At 44.9% G+C, this 21,262-nt stretch overlaps 1 protein-coding gene across 4 annotated transcripts in view; it reads left to right on the top strand.

Moving 5' to 3' along the window:
* The first annotated feature begins 2,302 nt into the window (after positions 1-2,302).
* ADRB2 (adrenoceptor beta 2) overlaps positions 2,303-21,262 on the top strand; it is a 58,499-nt gene continuing 39,539 nt past the window's right edge. Inside the window, exons 1-2 of one of the 4 annotated variants that reach the window (XM_081900059.1) lie at positions 2,303-3,931; positions 8,477-9,197. In XM_081900059.1, coding sequence (XP_081756185.1) covers positions 2,731-3,931; positions 8,477-8,679 — 1,404 coding nt within the window. In that variant the 5' untranslated portion in view covers positions 2,303-2,730 and the 3' untranslated portion in view covers positions 8,680-9,197. Of the gene's footprint in view, positions 3,932-6,250; positions 8,443-8,476; positions 9,198-21,262 lie in introns of those variants that run through there. The other 3 variants (XM_081900062.1, XM_081900060.1, XM_081900061.1) reach the window with 3 other exon arrangements.

Below are 21,262 nucleotides of genomic sequence, written 5' to 3'. Positions count from 1 at the left end.
CCCCCTGTAGTGTTTTCTCTACAGTTTCATTCACACACAACCAAGGAAAACACAGATTGGGGAGGAGCCATAACACAGGGGCAGGAGAAGGAGGAGGAGTTTGGATTTGATATCCTGCTTTAGCACTACCCTAAGGAGTCTCAAAGCAGCTCACAATCTCCTTTCCCTTCCTCCCCCACAACAAACACTCTGTGAGGTGATTGGGGCTGAGAGACTTCAGAGAAGTGTGACTAGCCCAAGGTCACCCAGCAGCTGCATGTGGAGGAGCGGAGACACGAACCCAGTTCCCCAGATTACGAGACTACCGCTCTTAACCACTACACCACACTGGCTCTCAGAGAACATGCTTTGCAGGATCTCCATTATTATGAATGTGGAAGATCTTTTCCACATGAGAGATCTTGGGAGAGCTCCTGCCAGTCAAAATAGTAGATGATAGTGGACTAGATAGACCAGTGTATGACACGGCCATACCCTCCTATGCTGGAAAATGTGCCCTCTTTAAGAGCATAAGTGTGTGCATATTTACCCAGAAGTAATTCCCACTGTGTTCAGTAAAATTTACTCTCGGCAAAGTATGCATAGCAGCACTGCTGCGGCTGCCTAAATCAGTAGTTTCGTATGAAGTAACTGTGAGAACTATAGCAGCACCTCTCTCTGCCTAAAACAGAGTGGATATTACTTAGGGCTTTGTGAGGTGATTGTACATTACATGTACCTTTACAGCAGTCTGAATAGCCCTCTTTCGCTGTTCTTTCCTAGCAATTGGTATTCAGAAGCATACTGCCTCTGATCTTGGAAATGGCACAGAACCATTGTGACTCTTCTGTTAGCAAAAGGTAAAGGTAAAAGGACCACTGACCATTAGGTCCAGTTGCGGAAGACTCTGGGGTTGCAGCGCTCATCTTGCTTTACTGGCCGAGGGAGCCGGTGTACAGCCAGCATGACTAAGCCGCTTTTGGCAAGCATGACTAAGCTGCTTCTGGCGAACCAGAGCAGCACACGGAAATGCCATTTACCTTCCCGCCGGAGCGGTACCTATTTATCTACTAGCACTTTGATGTGCTTTCAAACAGCTAGGTTGGCAGAAGCAGGGACCGAGCAACTGGACCAGCTCACCCCGTCGCGGGGATTGGAACCGCCAACCTTCTGATCAGCATGCCCTAGGCTCTGTGGATTAGACCACAGCGCCATCCGTGTTAGCAACTGACTTTAATTGTTTAACCATTAGCAAACTGACCTTGTTTCCTCTCCTCTTCCCCCTTTTAAAAATGGTTTAAACTCACAGTGCATCTGATTACACTTCTTATTCCTTAGCAGCAACTGGAACACGTTCAGTAATGTTTACTATCTGGGTAGTCCCACCCCATTCAAAGGGAAGGACTGGAATCTCAAACAATGCTTGGCTTTTGTAAACCACCAGAATGTGTAGTAGAGTAACATTTTAAGCCCTGCCTCATAGGAAAATTGCCTTTTAATGAGTCAGATCAGTGGTCCACCCAGCTCAGAATTTTTTTTTATTTTATTACTATGCTAGCGGTAGCTCGCTAGCAACCCAGACAAAGGTCCTCTCCAAGCCCTACTTGGAGATGCGGCAGACTGAACTTGGGACTCCCTGCATCAAAGCAATGCTCTAACACAGAACTCTCCCAGAAGTAAAAATAGGGCCATTATTTTAGTAGAGGCACACACAAGAAAACGGGATGTGTTGGAAGAACTAGGGACAAGCCGACCATCGGGTTTAGAAAGGATGGCAAAAGACTATTGTTGCGGAGTGCAAACGTTATGGAATAGGGTTGTGTTCCCCAAGCAGGGGTATGTATGGGGTCTGAATTCGGGTAGCGGTGGGCAGCGTTGCTGTAAAGCAGAGTGGCTGAGGACAGTACGCGCTGCAGAGTAAGAGATCGGGGTGTGTCTCTCTAGTCTCCCTTCCGCCACCACCCAAGAGTAGGCTCGTCGGCTCGTCCGGATCTTCTCTCTCCTTCCCAAGCGCCTTACTTCCCACCAGGCGTGGCGCCCAATTCCGCACCCGGGCCCTTCTCCTGTTGCTCTTCCCAAAGCTCTCTGCTCTCGGGAGCCGACGCTGCTTGGGGAACAAGGCGCCCCAAACGAGGGGCAGCCACAGCAGCGAGCGGCATCAGCTGGTAGATCGCGGGACCGGGGAGTTTGCCGGCGGCGGCGGACCCAAGCGGAGCCTTCACTGCGTGCACCTGCAAGCGACGGCCGCGGGGCAGCTCATCGGAAGGCGCCGCGATCCGCTGCCGCCCGTCGGTGCCCGCGCCGCGACTGTGCCGCTCCGTCTCTGTGTGTGGCTCCCTCCCTCCCGCCTATTGGCTGGGAGGTGCCCGACGTCACAATTGGGAGTTCCTATAACTCCCCCACACTCTCAACATAACGGGCTCCGGGCAAGTTCTAGGCAGTCGGGAGGTGACGAAAGGGAGGAGGGTCCGAGCAGACAAATGCCTCCGCGGCGGCAGGCTGCATGCGGCTCCCGGTCCCGCCAAGCCCCGCGTGCGCTCGCCAAGCCTGGATCTTCTCCAGCGCGCCCGTAGCGGCCACTGAGAGCAGAGAGCCTGCAAAGGGGTCAGCGGCCGGGCGCTTCGGAGCCTTGGTCATACCCGGCGGGACGGACAGACCCTCCGCGCGCGGACCTGCCGAGAGGCGCTCCAAGTAAGAGCGGCGCGCAAGAAGGGCTCGGACGCGGCTGCTTTCCCGGAGGGGCCGAGCGCGATGGAAGCGGTGAGCGCCGCCAGCGCCCTGCAAGCCACGCTGGGCGCCAACAGCAGCAGCAGCAGCAGCGGGCAGAGCGCGGGCAACTCGACCGGCTCGGAAGAGAGCTGGGTGGTGGGCATGGGCATCCTCATGTCCCTGATAGTGCTGGCCATCGTCTTCGGCAACGTGCTGGTGATCACCGCCATCGCCCGCTTCCAGAGGCTGCAGACGGTCACCAACTATTTCATCACATCGCTGGCTTGCGCGGACCTGCTGATGGGGCTGGCGGTGGTCCCTTTCGGAGCCAGCCACATCATTCAGCTCACGTGGAAGTTCGGGAACTTCTGGTGCGAGTTCTGGACCGCCATCGACGTGCTGTGCGTGACGGCCAGCATCGAGACTCTGTGCGTCATTGCCGTGGACAGGTACTTCGCCATCACCTCCCCCTTCAAGTACCAAAGCCTCCTGACCAAGAATAAAGCCAGGATGGTCATCCTGTTGGTTTGGGTCATTTCTATCCTAACCTCCTTCTTGCCCATTCAGATGCACTGGTACAGAGCCACGGACTCCAAGGCCAAAGAGTGCTATGCCGATGAGACTTGCTGCGACTTCTTCACCAACAAAGAGTATGCCATCACTTCTTCCATCATCTCCTTCTACTTGCCCTTGGTAGTCATGGTCTTTGTCTACGCCAGGGTCTTCCAGGTGGCCCAGAAGCAGCTGAAGAAGATAGGCAAATGCGAAGGGAGGTTCCACCAGCAAAGTTCACAGCAGGAGCAGCAGGCTGGAAGGGGAATCCACAGGAGGGCATCTAAGTTTTGCTTGAGGGAACACAAAGCGCTCAAAACCCTGGGCATTATCATGGGCACCTTCACGCTGTGCTGGCTCCCGTTCTTCATCGTCAACATTGTGCATGTCGTCTCGGAGGACGTCATCCCCAAATTTGTGTACATCTTTTTGAACTGGGTGGGATATGTCAATTCGGCCTTCAACCCTTTGATTTACTGCCGAAGCCCAGACTTCAGGTATGCTTTCCAGGAGATCCTTTGCTTCCGGAGGTCTGCCCTGAAAATGTACGTCAATGGATATTCCAACAGCAATGGGAAAAACGATTTCAATGGGGATCACAATGGCTATCATATGGGACAAGAGAAGGCTAGCGAACTGCTGTGCGAAGAAGGAAGCCCCCATGCTGGGGAAGAGTTTTTGCACTGTAAAGGTACTGTCTTGCATGGTAGCATTAACTCCCAGGAGACCGAGCCTAGCACAGGGGACTCCCTCTTGTCGTGATTGTTGTCATTGCAAAGTGCAGAGAATAGAATGTAGTGGCTGTCTGGCAGCCGCACTCAAGCCAAGGTTTACCCAGAATGTGGGAGCTGCCCCGTAGTTTAGCAGTCGATGGAAATGTTTAAGGATGGGCATATGTGGATTTGTATATGTGTATATTAGAGCCCCCTTCTTCCACCGAGGGTTAAGACACTGCAGGGGTTAGCCTACAAAGGAGTTTATTCTTGTGATGTAGTGTTACCAAACTCATCTACCTCACAGGTGTAGGAATAATATTGAACTGAGCTGCTGTTCCTAAAACTGAAATCCCTACACGCAAGAAGGAATTTGGTGCTACTGATGGCTCACCCTCTCGTCGGAAAACAATAGCTTTAAAGACTGCTTTAAGGCAAGAAGTTAGGGTTGGCTGTAGAGTGCTTAGGAATCTGTAAAGTCAAGTGTTTACTTTTGTTTTCAGAATATTGTCCGTAGTAGTGACCAAGTTTCCTGAACATGTTCTTCGCTGCAGCAAGCATTACCTTTGAAATCCTCACTAATGTCAGCTGTTTGTTGATATTAGCACAAAAAACCCTTTCAATTCCCCTTCAATTTAGATTTGTATTTATTTTCTACCCACACAACCCTGATCTTATCTCATTTTCATTAGCCGGCACTATTCAAATGCCAGATACTTATGTAGTTGTGAAAGCAGTACCTGGTGTTGCTTTCCAGCGAAACCAGTCCTCCCTCGCTGTTCATTTATGATAATTTCCCGAAGGCAATAATATGCTGGTGTCCTGCATTGGGGCTCACTGTTCCCTATTAGAGTCTTGGCAAATGGACTGGGCGTCAGCTTAGATGACAAGGAACCTGTGTGCATTAAACCTTGTAAAATCATTAACCCAAACTTTTTGCTGCCGTTGCCATAACCCAGAAAGTGACAGCAATAGACCTAGAAGAAGTGAAATACGTTTAAGCCTAGTTTGCATTAGGGTATAAAGCAGCATTTCATTTCTAAGGGCAGAGGAGCTGAATCACCTGCTGTGCCAATGATTTCATTTGCCCTTCTCTGACTTCTAGCCCAGCAATGACAGGAAGGTAAAGGTATTTATTACTCAGAGCAGTGCTTTGCTGGTTTTGGATCAACAAGTAGCTAGCAAGCTGTTCTCATTTAGGACCCCCCCCCACTAACTAGTTAAGTTTATGGAATGATTTTAAAGGCATTAAGCTATTAAACCTATAATTAAGGTAGTAATCACTCCCTTTCCACTAATTCCACTCTTTCTGTTTGACTAAAACACAGCCCACAAGAACCCACAGGCAATGAATTCTGGGATAGATCTGGGATTGACCTGGCCTATTATATTCCTCCTTCATTTGTTAAATTAGTACCCAGTGTGCTTGATGCTCTACCTCATCCCTGCCCTGGAGGTGTTTAGGTGAAGTAAAGGGTTTATGTGGCCATTTGTATTTTAGGTTCACTGAGCTGTATAGCCACTTCCCCTTGCACCATCAGACATCTTGCCCCTTTTGGTTCTCTGTAAAGACTGCCTTCCTTTTCTGTTCTGGGCCTGCAAATCATTCTGTGCTCTTCTGCAAAACTAATCAGTGCTGCTGCTTTTGAACAAAAGCTGAAAGTGTGTCGTGACAAGGTTTGTTGCTGTGTCAATCAAACTCACCCTGTTTCCTGATCTGAGTAGGGTGTACAACTCTTGTCACTTTTTGATTCGAAAAAAAATAAAAACATCTCAAACAATGACAACAAATGCCAAACTGTTAGGATTCTAGAAGCAGGAGATAATTCTTGAAATATTATTCTGAATGTTTTTGCTTTCACATCTGAACTGAGCTTTACTAATAAGGCTGAAACTGTTGCTGGGGATGCACAATCATCTCCCTGAGGCTGTGCGACTCAGTTTAGTGGGTATCTATCTCTCTCTGTGTGGTGTACACACACATTATGAGTGGGCCAGCAAACATTGGCCACCTTCCATGTGAACTGCTGGATGTGAGCCCCTTTTGGTTGTAGTATATGACACAGTGACCTGTCATGCATAACCCATAGATGTAGTGAAATACAGAATAACGAAATGAAATAATGGAGAAAGGCAGCATCTGCAGAAGGTCCGAGGTTCAATCTCCAGGTAGGGCTGGTGAGGAATCCTGTCTGAAACCATGGAGTGCCTTTGCCAGAGCTGAGCTAGATAGACCAATCTGACTCAATATAAGGCAGCTTCCTAAAAATCCATTTGTGTTTCTTCCATTGGCACAGAGCTCCCTCACCTGGCAACCAAAGCCTAACTCCCATTAATTTCTAATGTACTTGGGAGAGGAGAAGACTCATAGAATCGTGGAGTTGGAAGGGACCAGACAGAAGGAAGTATGCATTGTTTTTCCCCAGATTAATTTGACTCATGGCAACGAAGATTGTGATTCATTGTATTTCAAAGGATTCAGTATTTTTAGACACACTTTTGAAACAGCCTATGGCTCCATAGGAGACTTTCTAAGGCTGCCAGTCCTATACTCAGTTTACTAGGAGCTGGAGCATAGGATCCCTTTTTATGGAGAAACGCTGAGTCAGCTCAGCCTGGTTTTGATTTGCCTGCTTTCTGGTTTGCTAGATTTTCTGACAAGTTGCTTTCTTTTTCTTCTGAGTTTCCTGTATGTCAGCTCCGGGGCTGTCAGATGGGAACCTGACATGATGCATGAGTCAACAGGTGCAAGAAAGAGGGGGGTAGGAAGTCTGAAGTGGGTGGAAGACAAGTGCCAAGCTATGTCGTCAGGGTCTTTGGTCCTGTCAGGACGCAGAACAAACTTGCAGATGATCCAACTATTGATGTTTTACATAAGTACAACCCTCCCCCATTCCATGCACAACTTTATTTTCAGGGCATGATTGACAAGGGGATGTGAAAGTGCCCGAGACTGACACAGCAGAGGATATAATGCAATCTGCTGCCTCTCTACAAGGCAGTGGCACATTTTCATTTCCTGTTTGTCTGCCTATCTGCTCATTATTATTCTAATTCCTCTACTTAGCATCTGGGTAGCTGAACTGAAGGCCTTCCCAATCTTTTGGGAACAGAATGCTATTTTAAGCTCCCCAGAACAACCAGAGATTCCCTCTCCCCCCTACCCCCACTGTAAACATCAGGGAAATTGCAACGAGTAAAACATAATACTATATATATATTCCTTATGTTTGCAATATTAAAACCCACCCCCAAGCACTTTTAAGGACATTAGTTCACCATAGGTAAATTTATAAGTCACAGTATACCATGGTTTATGATGATGGGAATGAGCTGCCTTCGGTTTGTGCACCTCTCCTCCTCTGGCACATCCCTGAGAAGGAGATGAGAAGATTTCACATCCGTTTCTAGTTACTGCAGTTTAGCATTATGCCCCAATTCTAAACTCTGGTTAATCTTAGCTATGGTTTGTTGAAACAAGCCAACTTCAAAACTCAAGCAGCAGTGGTTTAGAAATCCCAGGCATCAGAGAATGCCTTGTCTTCCTTCAACGAGTTCTTGTCCCCTTTCTGCATTAACAACCTTGTGTGGTGTCAGGGCAGACCTCTTTGCCTCTTCCCTCTTCCTGCAGGCATATCTAAGGGGCCAAGGTAGTTGCCTGGGTTTGATTCATGTCATGTGACGTTCAAAGCGAAAGTTCTTCCATCTCTCTGAAATGATGCTTTGAGTGATAGGTCAACTTCTTGGAAGTTGAAGCCATTTTCCTTGGCTCTCTTAATATCAGAGACTTCCTGTTAGCACAGAACTGTTGTTGTTTCAGTATCTTTGAATGTGTTTGTCCATTATTATTATTATTTTAATTGCTTGAAATAGCTACTGGCCAATCATGGTGTCTTTCATGCTGCCGGCAGCCAATAAATACATTTGGATCAGACCCTGAGAATTCTAATAAGAAGTTTCCTAGAATAGTGTCTTGATGGGAAAAACATTGGGGAAGGGGGGGGGGACTTGTTTTGTTCTTTTAGGCCTAGCCTCACTTAAAAAAAAAAGTGTGTTGGGGACGCACTCAAAGCACTTTATATAAATATGTATGGACCTATATTTTGTTTATTGTCTGACACAATGTAATTTCAAGCAAGGGGCTGCTAAAAGAATTGTAAAGTAATGAGAAGCATGTATGATGTATGGGGGGAGGGAACAATCTTTGCATTGTGATATGAAACTGGCATTTGCAATCTTTTTGTGGTAAGGTAGTTCACGGTGTTGTCTGCAGGCCGGACATCAATCACCATGACAAACAAACAAACAAAGGCTGAAAGTCTTTCTCAAAACAAGAACAAAAGTCTGCAAACAACTCTTAATGAAAGTGAGAGCAAGTGGTATGAATTGTATAGTGTTGACCAGAATGTATGGAGAGTTGTTTGTGCTCAAAACATCTTTGGGATTGCCTCTCTTTGTTTTGTACATATTAAAGCACTGATGGACTTTCTGCTGTTTTACACTCCCTGTTTTTTTTTGCTTAGCAAACACTACAGTGGGCATCACTCATTCATTAACGGCATGTCCTGGCTGGTGTGTCTTTATTCAACACATGCTTGATAGGGAAGTTCCTTTCTCTGGAAACACAGAAGAAGACTCCTGCCTGCCTGTCTCCTTTCTGGCTGAACCAGTGAAAGATTTGCTGAGTCCCATGAGAAATGCTGTTTGCAGAATGTGCAACATTTAATTTTCACAAAACTCTTCCATCTACATCTGCTTTCTGAGCACAGCCAATCCCCTTAGCTCTGCAATTCACAACGCAGAGTACTAACCACTATACGATCATGGCTCGCTTCATTTTTAAAAAAAGCTCTGCAGTTCAAAAGCATTATTTCCCGTCCCATAATGCACCTTCATAAACCTTTAAACTTGTGCCTCCGTCAGGCTTGAGGCTTGTTTTTACTCAGGTCAAGTTATTACGGGACTCAAAAGCCCGGCCCTTCCTGAACTTGGATGCAAGAGGAAGGACGTGTCGGTGCAAGCTTTGGAGGGGAAATCCTACTGGCGGAACTCTGACAATTCTCCCTCCTGCTTGTCAAAGCACACTTAAGGGATAGGCTCAGAGCAGCTCTCTTTCCAAACAGGATAGGAAAGCAATCATGGATTGTCTCCTGTATCTCTTCATTTACCCATAGGTTACAATCCTAAATGGATTTACAATGGAGTAAACACCAATGAACACAGTGGGACTTACTGCCGAGTAAACATGTGTTGTAATTATGAAACATGCTTCCTGTTCCTGTATACAGAAAGGTGCCTTTCCATCAAGATTCCATCAATCAGGTACCACTGGTCCATTGAGCTCAGACTAGGGTTTCTGGCCCAAGAATGAACAGAGCACTATGAAACAGAATGTAAGGAGAGGAACCTTCCAGGAGAACAAATCTGGGATACTGTAAAACTCAATGCTCTACGCTGTTCCCAAGCTTTTGAAGCACATCTTTTGTTGGGGGGATTATTTAACACTGAGGTCCCCATGAAGGAGGGAAATTGGTGGAGAATCAAGAGCACAGGTAATTTGGACAATCTGAAGGGTGAGGTACTTAGAACTTTCCAAACTGAATAAGTGTGGAAGGAGAAGTAAAGGTAAAGGGACCCCTGACCATTAGGTCCAGTTGTGACCGACTCTGGGGTGGGTTGTGCCGCTCATCTCGCTTTATTGGCTGAGGGAGCCGGCCTACAGCTTCCAGGTCATGTGGCCAGCATGTCTAAGCTGCATCTGGCGAACCAGAGCAGCACACGGAAACGCCATTTACCTTCCCGCTGGAGTGGTACCTATTTATCTATTTGCACTTTGTGCTTTCGAACTGCTAGGTTGGCAACACTACTATTACAGCCTTCTTGCAATGAAGTGCATCTTGGGTCTTGAAGTATGTTTTAAAGTAGATTCAAACTCAGTAGATATTTCAGTGTTTAGAAAAATGAAGTTTAGATTGAGGGAGCTTCTCCTAGTAGTACTCCACATGACATGTTCTTGGGTGCCTTATGCTTGCTGGATACCAATCACCGTACTCAAACAGCAGGCAGATCATTGTGGTTTTTGTATTGTTTTTTAGTGTTATTGATTGGTTCCTCCCCTCTTCTTGCTTATTATGAGGTCCTAAGCAGGCCCAGTGTGTTGCTTCATCTTGGTAAGAAGCCTGACCACATCTCAGGGCTGGACTGTATGTGGAATAATGGCACTAGAAGGGTACACAATTGAGAAAAGTCAACAAGTCAACAAAAACATTTTCTCTTCAGATAAACATTAACAGACTGTCCTAGCACTGTGAAACCTGACACAGGGGACTTGGCAAAATCAGATGATGTTTGCTAAAGAAGCCTGTTTCACACAGCATATGGCTTTTAGGTCAGTGGTGTGGGGCAGAAAATATTCCAAAATGAAAAACGCTTTGGGAAAATTTCCAGGTGTTTTATTTTTCCACAGAAAATATTCCGTTTCATAAGCTCATTAATATCAATGAACGGATGACCACATCAGATGCAATATTAAGCAGGTCTAACAGTTTCAACTTTTTTAGATTTGCTTACTAAAAACATTGCAAATTACTCTATGGCACATACCTCTGATTTGAATAGGGCATTTTCCTGCAATCCCCCCCCCCCCATTCAAAATTTTCCAGAGAGACCAAATCACTGGCTTAGGTACAGGAGACTAGCATGCAGTACAGCACATTCACTGGAATGCAAACATGTTTACTCTGCCAACAGTATTTCAGGATTCCCTAAAGAAGACTCAGAATACAAAACTATACATGTCTACTCAGAGTAAGCCCTGCTGAGTTCAGTGGGACATACTTCCAGTTAAGTAAGTTTAGGACTGCAGCCTAGTACACACCTGCAGGCAAAGGTGTCAGAACCAGTCTTTATTATAGAGAGAATTGTTTATTACATTTGTATCCTCTCTTAACTCCAAGTTGCTCAAGGCAACACCCATATTTCTCCACCGTGTTGCCTTTTATCTACACAACTTCATGAGCTGCAATTAGACTAAGGGAGAGCGACGGGCCTCAGCTCACCCAGTGACCTTCATGGCTGAGTGGGAATTTGATCTCAGGTCTTCCCAGGTTCAGTTTCACACACTAACCACTATGCCACATATTTTTTTTTATTTGTTTAACAAGATTAACATACCACTTAATAAAAAACAATATTCTAAGTAGTTTACAGAAATTATATATTCATTAGAGACGGCAATAAAAACAGACTTCCGGGCTCCACCCACACACTATGCATTTAAAGCAGTATCATACCTCTTAAAGCAGTCATGACTTTCCCGAAAGAATCCTGGATTTGTTAAGTGTGCTGAGAGTTGTTATGAGACCCCTATTTCCTGGGAAGTAAGGGCAGCAGCTTCAGTACTCTTCCCCAGTGGCGTAGCGTGGGGGGTGCAGGGGGTGTCGGCCGCACCGGGCGCAACATCTGGGGGTTAGGGTTAGGGGGCACAAATCCATGGGTTAGGGGGCACAAATTACATGGCTTGGCCCCGGGTGCTTACAACCCACGCTACGCCACTGCTCTTCCCTCATGTATATTTCTACTCTGATTGACCATCACCTAGAGCTGTAATTGGGTATGATTGCTTGGCTCTTTTGGGTTGCGGTTGGACCAAGGCTATGCTTGACTCTGGCTACATTTGCACATTGTAAGCTGGACTTTCTGTCTTATAGTGATTTATCTAGAGTGAGCAGCATGCTGGTGCACTCACTTCACCTCCTCTGGTGTGAGCAGGATAATTAACCGAGGAAGCCTTAGCTTTGTGTTACGTCTGAATCAGAGCTTGTGGTTTATTTCTCTCTAACAAGCCACGATCACCGGCCAGCCTGAGGCCATGGCTTGTTGGGGAGCAACAAACCATGATTTCTGCTTACGCCCAAACCATGATTTCTGCTTACGCCCAAACCATGATTTCTGCTTACGCCCAATTTTCACTTGCGCATGGAGCCTTTGTGCTATCTCAGCTACCCTAAATTCTGAGATTCAGTCCACAACTTCTGTCGCTTGAATCCCACGTGAACCTTGTATAATCTTGTGCTTGTAGTCCATACCAAATTGACGGGGACCTCAGGCTGGGGCGGGAGAGGAAATGCAGCTCTGCAGGCTTATCTGGTCCTTGGGTCTCATGCCATGTCACACTTGCTCTCCAGCCACACCCTCTCTCCCCAGGCCACACTCCTTGAGTGCTTACGCTTGGTTGCAATGTGTCTTTGAACTCTGCTAGTGCATCTTGCTTGTTTGAATGGAGCCTAGTGAAGGGTGTGTGAAGAAATTAGCCTGCTGTTCAAAGGTGAAATTTACATGTGTTGCTTTTCCTCCTTTTGCTCCTGACCCAGCCCACCACTGGCATGCAGCCCCTTGCCCAAAAGGGAGTGTGGCCCTCAGACTGAAAAGGTTTCTCTGCCCTCCTATAGAACTTCTTTCCTGGGTTTATGGAGTTTAATTCAGGCACATAGGAACCACCTGCTTTATGATCAATGTCAGGGTCCTGCTCTCTTTCCCATGTGGGAACAGGTAGGCAGGTATAAGAGATGTGGTCTACTGTGTGGTTCCGGCACCACAGCAATGTCATGCCCTCCAAATGAAGACTTGTTAAGCTTCTGCCTCTTTTAAGATCTCTGTTGAAGACATCTGCATGTCAGTGTTTTAAATACTTTTAATGTTTAGTTATTGCTATTATTTAATGTTTAGTTTTATCTTTGACCGGCATTTGGGTGACTGCTGCTCTTACAACAGTTGCCTTTAATTTAGTTTTCCCTTACTATTAGTATTTTTACTATTTTGTGCATTGTGTTTGTTTTGAATTGTGTATTTCATTATTTCTAAATTCCAGAACAGTAGGACAGGAAAAGAAAGGCGTTTCTCTTCTCCTGCCACAACTGCCAGTCTGGGTTGGCCAGCTCTGCAAGGGGACACTTAGGAAGACTGCCACCATATTTCCCTTATGCTGTCTTCTAAGCTTGGGCAGAAGTGAGACCCAAGTGCTTATGAAAGGAGGCAGGGAGAACACTTTCAGCCATCTCTCATCAGCGCCCAAGATAGCTCATGGTTCTCTGTCAAATCCCACTGAGGCACACACATGTAGTGTGAGGTCAAATGGTCTAGGTATGTGACAGGCAAAAATGTCCTATTGAGTCTGGTATGTGACAGGCAAAAATGTCCTATTGAGTCTGACACAAGGGTCTCAACAACCAATTTATGCAATTGATTTAGGAGAGGACTGTGTATGCTGCCTTGAGCATACATTAAATAAACAAATAATACTCACTCAAGTTTGCTAACAACTGCTGACAACTAAAGCTGCTAACAGAAGTTAAATGTAGCATAGTATGGATAGGCCTAGGGACGCAGGTGGCGCTGTGGGTTAAAGCCTCAGCGCCTAGGACTTGCCGATTGAAAGGTCGGCGGTTCGAATCCCTGCGGCGGGGTGCGCTCCCGCTGCTCGGTCCCAGCGCCTGCCAACCTAGCAGTTCGAAAGCACCTCCGGGTGCAAGTAGATAAATAGGGACCGCTTACCAGCGGGAAGGTAAACGGCGTTTCCGTGTGCGGCTCTGGCTCGCCAGAGCAGCGATGTCACGCTGGCCACGTGACCCGGAAGTGTCTCCGGACAGCGCTGGCCCCTGGCCTCTTAAGTGAGATGGGCGCACAACCCCAGAGTCTGTCAAGACTGGCCCGTACGGGCAGGGGTACCTTTACCTTTTCCTTTATGGATAGGCCTCCTACCAAAGTGTAGTGATGTGAGCTTCATCTTCTCTGGGAGCAGCATCCCTGCTGTTAGATAAGCCTCGCCTAAAGTCCACAGGTGTATCAGAAGCAGCCTGAATGCTGAGCGAAGAATTGCTGACAAAATTGGTACCCCAAAATACTTGATGCCAGGATTATTATTATTTTAAAAAATAATTAAAACAAAATACGAAAATGCCAGGATGACAACGACAATTAATAATAATAATAATAATACTCTACTTTTATCCAACACCTGATCTGTGTATTTATTTATGGGCTTCAATAATGAATAGACTTCTGCCATTGCATGAGAAGCAATGCTAATCTCATGCTTCCAGCCTCTAACTCCTGGTTTTGAAGATTACATAAGCGATTCGGAAATGTGGCATCAAGGAAAATCTTTTGGAACTCTCCATTCCGCCGTTGTCCTTCCCTATCCGGGCTCCAGTCTTCTGTATCACATTCCCTTCACCATATCTTATTTCCTTCATCATATGTTCTATGTGATTCTATTTAACTTGTGTGTTTTATCCAGCCCTTATGACGAAAGTTAATTTGGGACAGATTGTTCATTGCCCCAAATTAGACTCACTCCTTTCCTGCCCCCAACAAAAAATTGTACACTGTACCTTTGCTAGGTTGCCAAGACACCATCACTTGCACTTTTCTCAAAATGAACAAAGTGTCCTAAGCAAACTTTCATGGGCTAACACATCTCCCTTGCAGAGTTTACTGAGCATGTAAGAAATGCAATGCTGGAGGAGCCCTGGTGTCTTGATGTCAGGGATAGTCAAAGTGGTGCCCTCCAGAGGTTTTTGAGCACCACTCCCATCCTCACTGACCATTGTCCATACTGTGCGGGGCTGATGGGAGTTGCTGCTCTAAACATCTGAAGGGCACCACATTGCTTACCCTCCTAAGTTCCTTAGAGTTGCTCTTCCCTGACCAACCTCTCTTAAAAAAAGTATTTGAAAACTATTTTGTACTGAATCTGTGGCACTCAAATGATTTGGAGAGCCTATTTTAAAAAACGGAAACGGTATTAACATGCCCTCAGATGTCCCTCAGTAGAAATCTTGGCCACTTGGATTTTGCCTTCTCCATCAAAGTCAACTTAAAGTGTTTCCGTTCATGCCAGCATCAGATTTCCAGCCCACTGAGAATCCAAAATGGTAGGTGTCCTGTTCCCAGATAGGAATGCTGACTGCTATTATGATTTTGCCTCCCAAACAGGTAGATGCTAGAGTTATGCCCTTGCAACCAAGGATGAGGAAGAAATTCAATTCCATTCACATTTAAAGGCGAACCTACCTGATTCTCCCTTTCCAACAACAATGCAAACCAAAACACAGCCATCTTAATGTAACTTTTAAATGTTTGCTGATAACCTTTTTATGCTACCAGGCTTATGCATACAAGTAAAATAATTGCTTTAACAGTCAGCTAGTGATTTTAATTGTTGTATGCCTTTTAGCGTATGGGTATGTTGATAACTGTTGCAAACCATATTAGTTTTTAAAATAAAACTGCAGTATATAAATATTTTTATAAATAAAATAAATACATTATGCATTTGTGATGCTATTCTCCAGTCAAAAATGCACATATTGAAATGTGCATACAAATGTACATATTATTGAAAATGGCATACAGAAGTGCAGTATATTAGGAAACATTGGTTTGCAAAAATGTCTATATTAGACAAATATATACATATATATTAGGATAATTTTGAGCTGAAATGCTGATGAATTTTCATAAAGGCTTTTAGAAACAAATCAATCACAAACAGGTGTTGGAATGTGGAGAACCGAACTTAAGAGTGGGAAAATAAGAAACTGTGGGAAACTGAAATTGACAGATTAGCCCATCCCTGTTTGAGGCCCAGACACCTTTAAGCCTCCCAATTCAGTGGGAGACAAGATAGCAGTGGCTCCTCCTGCCATATTGCTTTCCAGTCATCTGGTTTGTGGTTATCTCCTTTCCCCCCTGCTCTGTGATGCATCTTGGAGCCCTTCTCACTACTATAGATGCTGCTGCTGCTACTGATGGGGCAGTGTACAACAGTGTCAGGACAGGACAATCAGCCATTGCACTGAAATATTTAAAGCTCTGCTGATGAGATGGCAATCATAGTAGATGGTTGAAAGCTAGCAAGACAGAAAACAAGATGCCGGACAGTCTGCTGGGCAGATCGGATTGAGGTTTCATTGTTGCAAAGAAGGGAAACTGAATCCATGGATTTTAAGTGCCGCTTACCCTAGAATAGCTTTGGAGATAATGAGACCAGTTGTTAGAGTAGAAAGCACAACTCGATTAGAGTCATAAGGGAAGGGGAACAGTGATTGACCATCCATTTTCTCAGTGTATGAGGTCTTTTTTTAAAACCCTATTAATAACTCAGTTGAATGAAAAGCCTTATTGTGGAATGGGAAGCTTACTTAAATTATACCCTCTCAATAGAAGAGAATTATAATTGAAAGGGTGTATAATATTGCTGGAAATCAGCAAGACTACACAGAGGAAACTCATCTTTTTGTTTTAAAGAATATTTATTAAAGTTTTCAATAGTAATACAATAAAAAGAAAACAGAAAAAAGAAAAAAAAACAAAATACAAAAATAAAAATATTTAAAAACACATAAGGTTTCCATTACTTATTTTTCATTAACGTATTTCCCAGACCTCCTCATACCTCCCTTTTTTGTATTCCAATTCAAATTGTTAGTTCAGCAAATCCTTATCAATAAATTTTCACCTATTTCTAAACCTTTTTTTTCCATATTCTCTTAAAGCATTACAGCTGGAAACCACTTAATTTCTATCCAACATCATTCTAACATTCATTAATTTTGCAATATTTCTGTAAATAGTCTTTAAATTTCTTCCAATCTTCTTCCGCCGACTCTTCTCCCTGGTCTCGGATTCTGCCAGTCATTTCTGCCAATCCCATATAGTCCATCATCTTCATCTGCTATTCTTCCAGAGTGGGTAGATCTTGTGTCTTCCAGTACTTTGCAATGAGTATTTTTGCTGCTGTTGTAGCATACATAAAGAAAGTTCTATCCTTCTTTGACACCAATTAGAAACTCATCTTATTTACTCTTGTGTCTTTTGTACAATCATACATACTGCTGAGGGGAGGGGAATGCTAAGAAATTTAAATTCTGGCAGGTAATTGCTTATTATGTATGGTTGGGCCCAATTTGCTTCACACGTGTTCAAATAATGACTATTACTGGTATTTCTAGTGCTTGAATTGTATTCTTAAAGAGAATGTTTCTATTATTGTGTCAGGTTGCCTTCCCATGCCTTTTTTCTGTCTCTTCAAGGGCTGGCCCTGTTATTGGACAGAGGGAGACAGCTGCCTGAGGCAGCAGATGCTGGGACGTGGGTGGAAGTGTTGAACAAGCATAGGCAAACTTGGCCCTCCAGATGTTTTGGGACTACAACTCCCATCATCCCTAGCTAACAGGACCAGTGGTCAGGTTCACTTTGGGGAATATGGCAACCCTAGTCAGATTCAACTGCCAGTCCAGGTCGGCTTCTATAAAATCGAAGGGACACTATATTGTCCATTTTCTGAAGCAGCAAAATGCTTTGGGCTCTTTTGACTATAAAGTGTCTGTACTGTAAACAGTAAATGTGCCAATTGCTGAAGTGTCCTAGAGTCTACAGAGGAGGCTGCAGTTCAGTGGAGGGGGATCTGTTCTGCATGCAGAAACTCCCAGGTTCAATCGCTGGCACCTCCAAGTAGGGCTGGAAAAATCTCCCTGTCTGAAACCTTGGTGAGCCGCTGACAGTCAGTGCAGGCCATGCTGAGTTAGATAGACTAAGGCTCTGACTCAGGCAGCTTCTTATATCCACAGCCTATTCCTTCAGGCATTTGTAGAAAATCAGTTTCTAGTGCTTCACAACAAGCAGATAGCAGTTCTTCCTTTGTTGTAGGGGATTCCAGACAACCTTCCTTCTTGATGGCCAATAAACTTTATGTATCCTTTGGAAAGCACCAATAGTTTTGCCCATGTAAAAGCAAAGCTGCTGAGCGGGGTGGGTGTGCATGCATCTGTTTGCTCTAAGCATTAGTTACTCACTAGAAACCCAGCCCTGAGTGTCACCGTGGAGCCATTTCACATTCTTCATGCCACTTGAAAGCAGTTTGAGGAGTGCAGCTGCAAAAGGCATGCCTTTGTCCTAGACACTCCTTGCCGACTTCAACTCTTACCCTTCTAAAGACACACACACAAACCCACAAGGGTTTTAATTAGGTGGTATGAAACCCACACAATTGGCAACTTTCTAATTACATCTCTCTTTTGGAAAGCACTTAGCTTTCTTTCCCATGACCAGTCCGTAAACATGAATCCAGTCTTAAAATCTTTAAACATAGCTCTAGGTAAATCATTCTAGAGTAATATAGACAGTAGAGGTTTGGAGTTGGTTATGAGAGAGCGGAATTCTATTCAGTACTCAGCCATAGGTTCTCGGGGACAGAGTGGGGGATAGCCAGACTCAGATGCCCAAAGGTGTTGTTGTTTTCTTTTTTAAAAATAACTGCCTTCATGGGGCTATTTAAGGATTAAAGAGAGATTAATGTTATCGTTGTAAACTATTTTGCATGCTAAAAGCATTATTGAAATCCCACTGTTACCCCCTTATATTTCTAAACATGTCATTGAGAAGGTGGCAATGCGATTTGATTTTGGCATTATTTCTGTACTGCTTTTGGGCTTCTTAAAATACAACAGTGCTGGCATTTTGTTATGTATTCCTCTTATGAGCAGCGCTTTCTCCTTCCCCAGCATAATGAATCCTTTAGCCCAACATTCTGGTAGTATGAAGTCCTTCCCACTGAATCTTACCTGCACTTAAACCCACACTTTCTTGTCTGGGTGTTATTAACAATGAATATATTGCGGTCAAGTTTAGGATTAGGGAATTATATCAAAGCACATGGTTAGGGCTGCCAGATTGTAATTTGCCAATTCGCTCAGTCATTTTAAAACTAACAGTTTAGCAGCAGATGCTGCAATAACCTGCCTACTTAGCCTTTGTCTCCACCCACCCTACAGCTGTCACCTGGTTTCTGTGTCATGTTCATAGGCGCCGACTCCATGGGGCCTGAGGGGGCCCGAGCCCCCTCAAAAAATCGTTTGGGGGGGCTCTGCCCCCCCAATAATTTAAGAAAATTATTAGTTATATTATGCTTTGTAAAATCACAAAATTATGTTGGTATTTTTTATTTTCCTTGTTTGACGATAGTTACCTTTTAAAATACATTCAGTAATGAGTTAAAACAAAGCCACTCCCGATCTAGAGAGGGGGTGGGGTTGCGGGCTCTCGACCCATCAACAATCTCGCGGGGCTGGCGTCAGCCCCGCGAGAAGCGGGGATTCCCCCTAGCTCATTAATATTCACCGCCCACGGCAGCAGCCAATTGGTTCACTTAAGGTCGGGGCAGCCCGGGGCTCGCCCCTTTCGTTCCCCCAGCAGCAGCGGTTTGGAGGTCTTGGGCCCCCCAATATTTTTTATAAGTCGGTATGGCCCCCCCCCCAAATATTTTTTATAAGTCGGCGCCCCTGGTCATGTTCTTGGAATTCAACTTGCCCCTGTAGGCAGCAGAGTATGGCAAGAGAGGTGATGTGGTCCAGGGTGGGGTGGGGGAGTCAAAACCCATTACTATTTCTGAAGCACGGTCTCTGACTCCAGTCAATGGCAGACCTTGGCAATTCAAATTTCAGTGATGCTCTGCATAACACCAAACCCCAATGACCTAGAGCCACACAATCAGCATGAAAGGGAAGCATTTTAGCACCTGAGAAGAAGTCTTCTCATGCTGATTGGAGCCAAGCAGAGTGCAAGGAGATGAATCAGCCACTGAGGATTGACTCCTAGGGTCACTCTGAAGAACACGGAGGAGGTTTTTGTATGTTCCAAAGCTCAGCAATTAGGAACAATCAAGACACAAGGTTCTTTGTTTTCAAGAGAATGGTGTGCAAGTTCTGATACATACAAATGAACTTCAAGGAAATCACAATGTAAGTCGCTCCAGCAGAAGATATTGGAGCACTCCAAGTCATTTGCCCGTGTACATGCACAGAAAATAGTTTATTTAGCTGAAAGGCAACATGCAGAGAGCTGCATTGATCATTGCAATACATCCCTAAAGATTTTTAATGTATAACTATACTATAATTGTATAATCTTAGATGGTTGTCTTATCTTAGAAGGGTATGTGGCTGTGAGGGGGCAAGGCTATGACTATAATGAAGGGACTCTGCACTGCTGAATGTGCCGCCACCACTGTATGGCAGGCGGAAGGACTGGGAAAGGAATGGGGTGAGGTGGGAAAAGCTGCAATGTGACTGCTTAACCGGTATTTTTAATGCTACATCATGAATCTCCAGGTTACAGTCTGGTAACACTGAGTCTTGATGAACTCAGTGGATTTACTTTGCTCCATAAATGGGTTCTTCAGGAGGTGAGAGTGGCATGATTCCAATTGGTCCCTTCTGCTGTCCATCCTAAATATTTTGAGCATGTTGCTAACTGGGAAGGCTCAAACTTTTCTCAGGCCTTGCCCCCAGCTGAAATCTCCCCCCCCCCGCTAATGCAGCTCTCCCTTCAGAAACAGTCTGAGAACCAGCAAAGAATCTCATTTTTTTGAAAGGCCACTTAGAGAGCAAAATAGCTTCGGCTCTGCCTCACTGATACTGAAATATGTCTTCACAGCAATGTTTTAGGTTGATAGGTTCTGGAATTATTCTCTTTCCCCAGAATGGTTTTCATTTCAAGAGTTATCTTTTGTTGTGCTGCGTAAATCAAGAATTAGTTCGTACAGAAGAAAATGCAACAAATGAGACTCATTAGATTGTGGACCTCAGAAAGTATGGGCTGTGTAGCACAACTGATAGCATGATCAATAGCTATTTATAACCATTTATTTGATGGGCTTTTTATATAACTGAGCTGGGCAGGCAAACAATACTTCTTGGTAATTTATTTTTCTAGGACTTATGAGATCTTCTCAAAGAATATGAGGCTGAAATGCTGAAACCATTTGTCTGGGGCAGACCGATTTAAAGTCTTGTATTTGTATAACAGATTCTCAAAATGAGTGGCTGCTGTGGGAAGAGGAGCAGCTCCCCATTTCACTTCCCTGTATAAAGAATTGCTGTTCTCACCTTGCAGACACCCATCTGCACAATGCCCATATTTCTGTTCTCCATGCCATAAAATTTGTGCCACTACTATGCAACAAGAGTAAGGATGTGTGAGAAAGATACTTTGTCAGTTTTTCACGGTGGACTGACCTTGTCCAAGTGTCCCCAATCTGTATGTGGATCAGAATGCAGTTCCCCTTTGGATCACACACTTCTGTGGATTTTGTAATGTGTGGGGCTGAGAGACTTCAGAGAAGTGTGACTGGCCCAAGGTCACCCAGCAGCTGAATGTGGAGGAACGGAGACGCGAACCCGGTTCACCAGATTACGAGTCTACCACTCTTAACCACTACACCACATTGAGGACTAGCAGCTTAAGCCTGT

This window comes from Podarcis melisellensis (genome assembly GCF_964234715.1).
Source record: "Podarcis melisellensis genome assembly, chromosome: 2".
Taxonomy (NCBI): Eukaryota; Metazoa; Chordata; class Lepidosauria; order Squamata; family Lacertidae; genus Podarcis; species Podarcis melisellensis.
The sequence above is the reverse complement of the archived record's forward strand: the minus strand, read 5'-3'. Positions and strand labels throughout refer to the sequence as shown.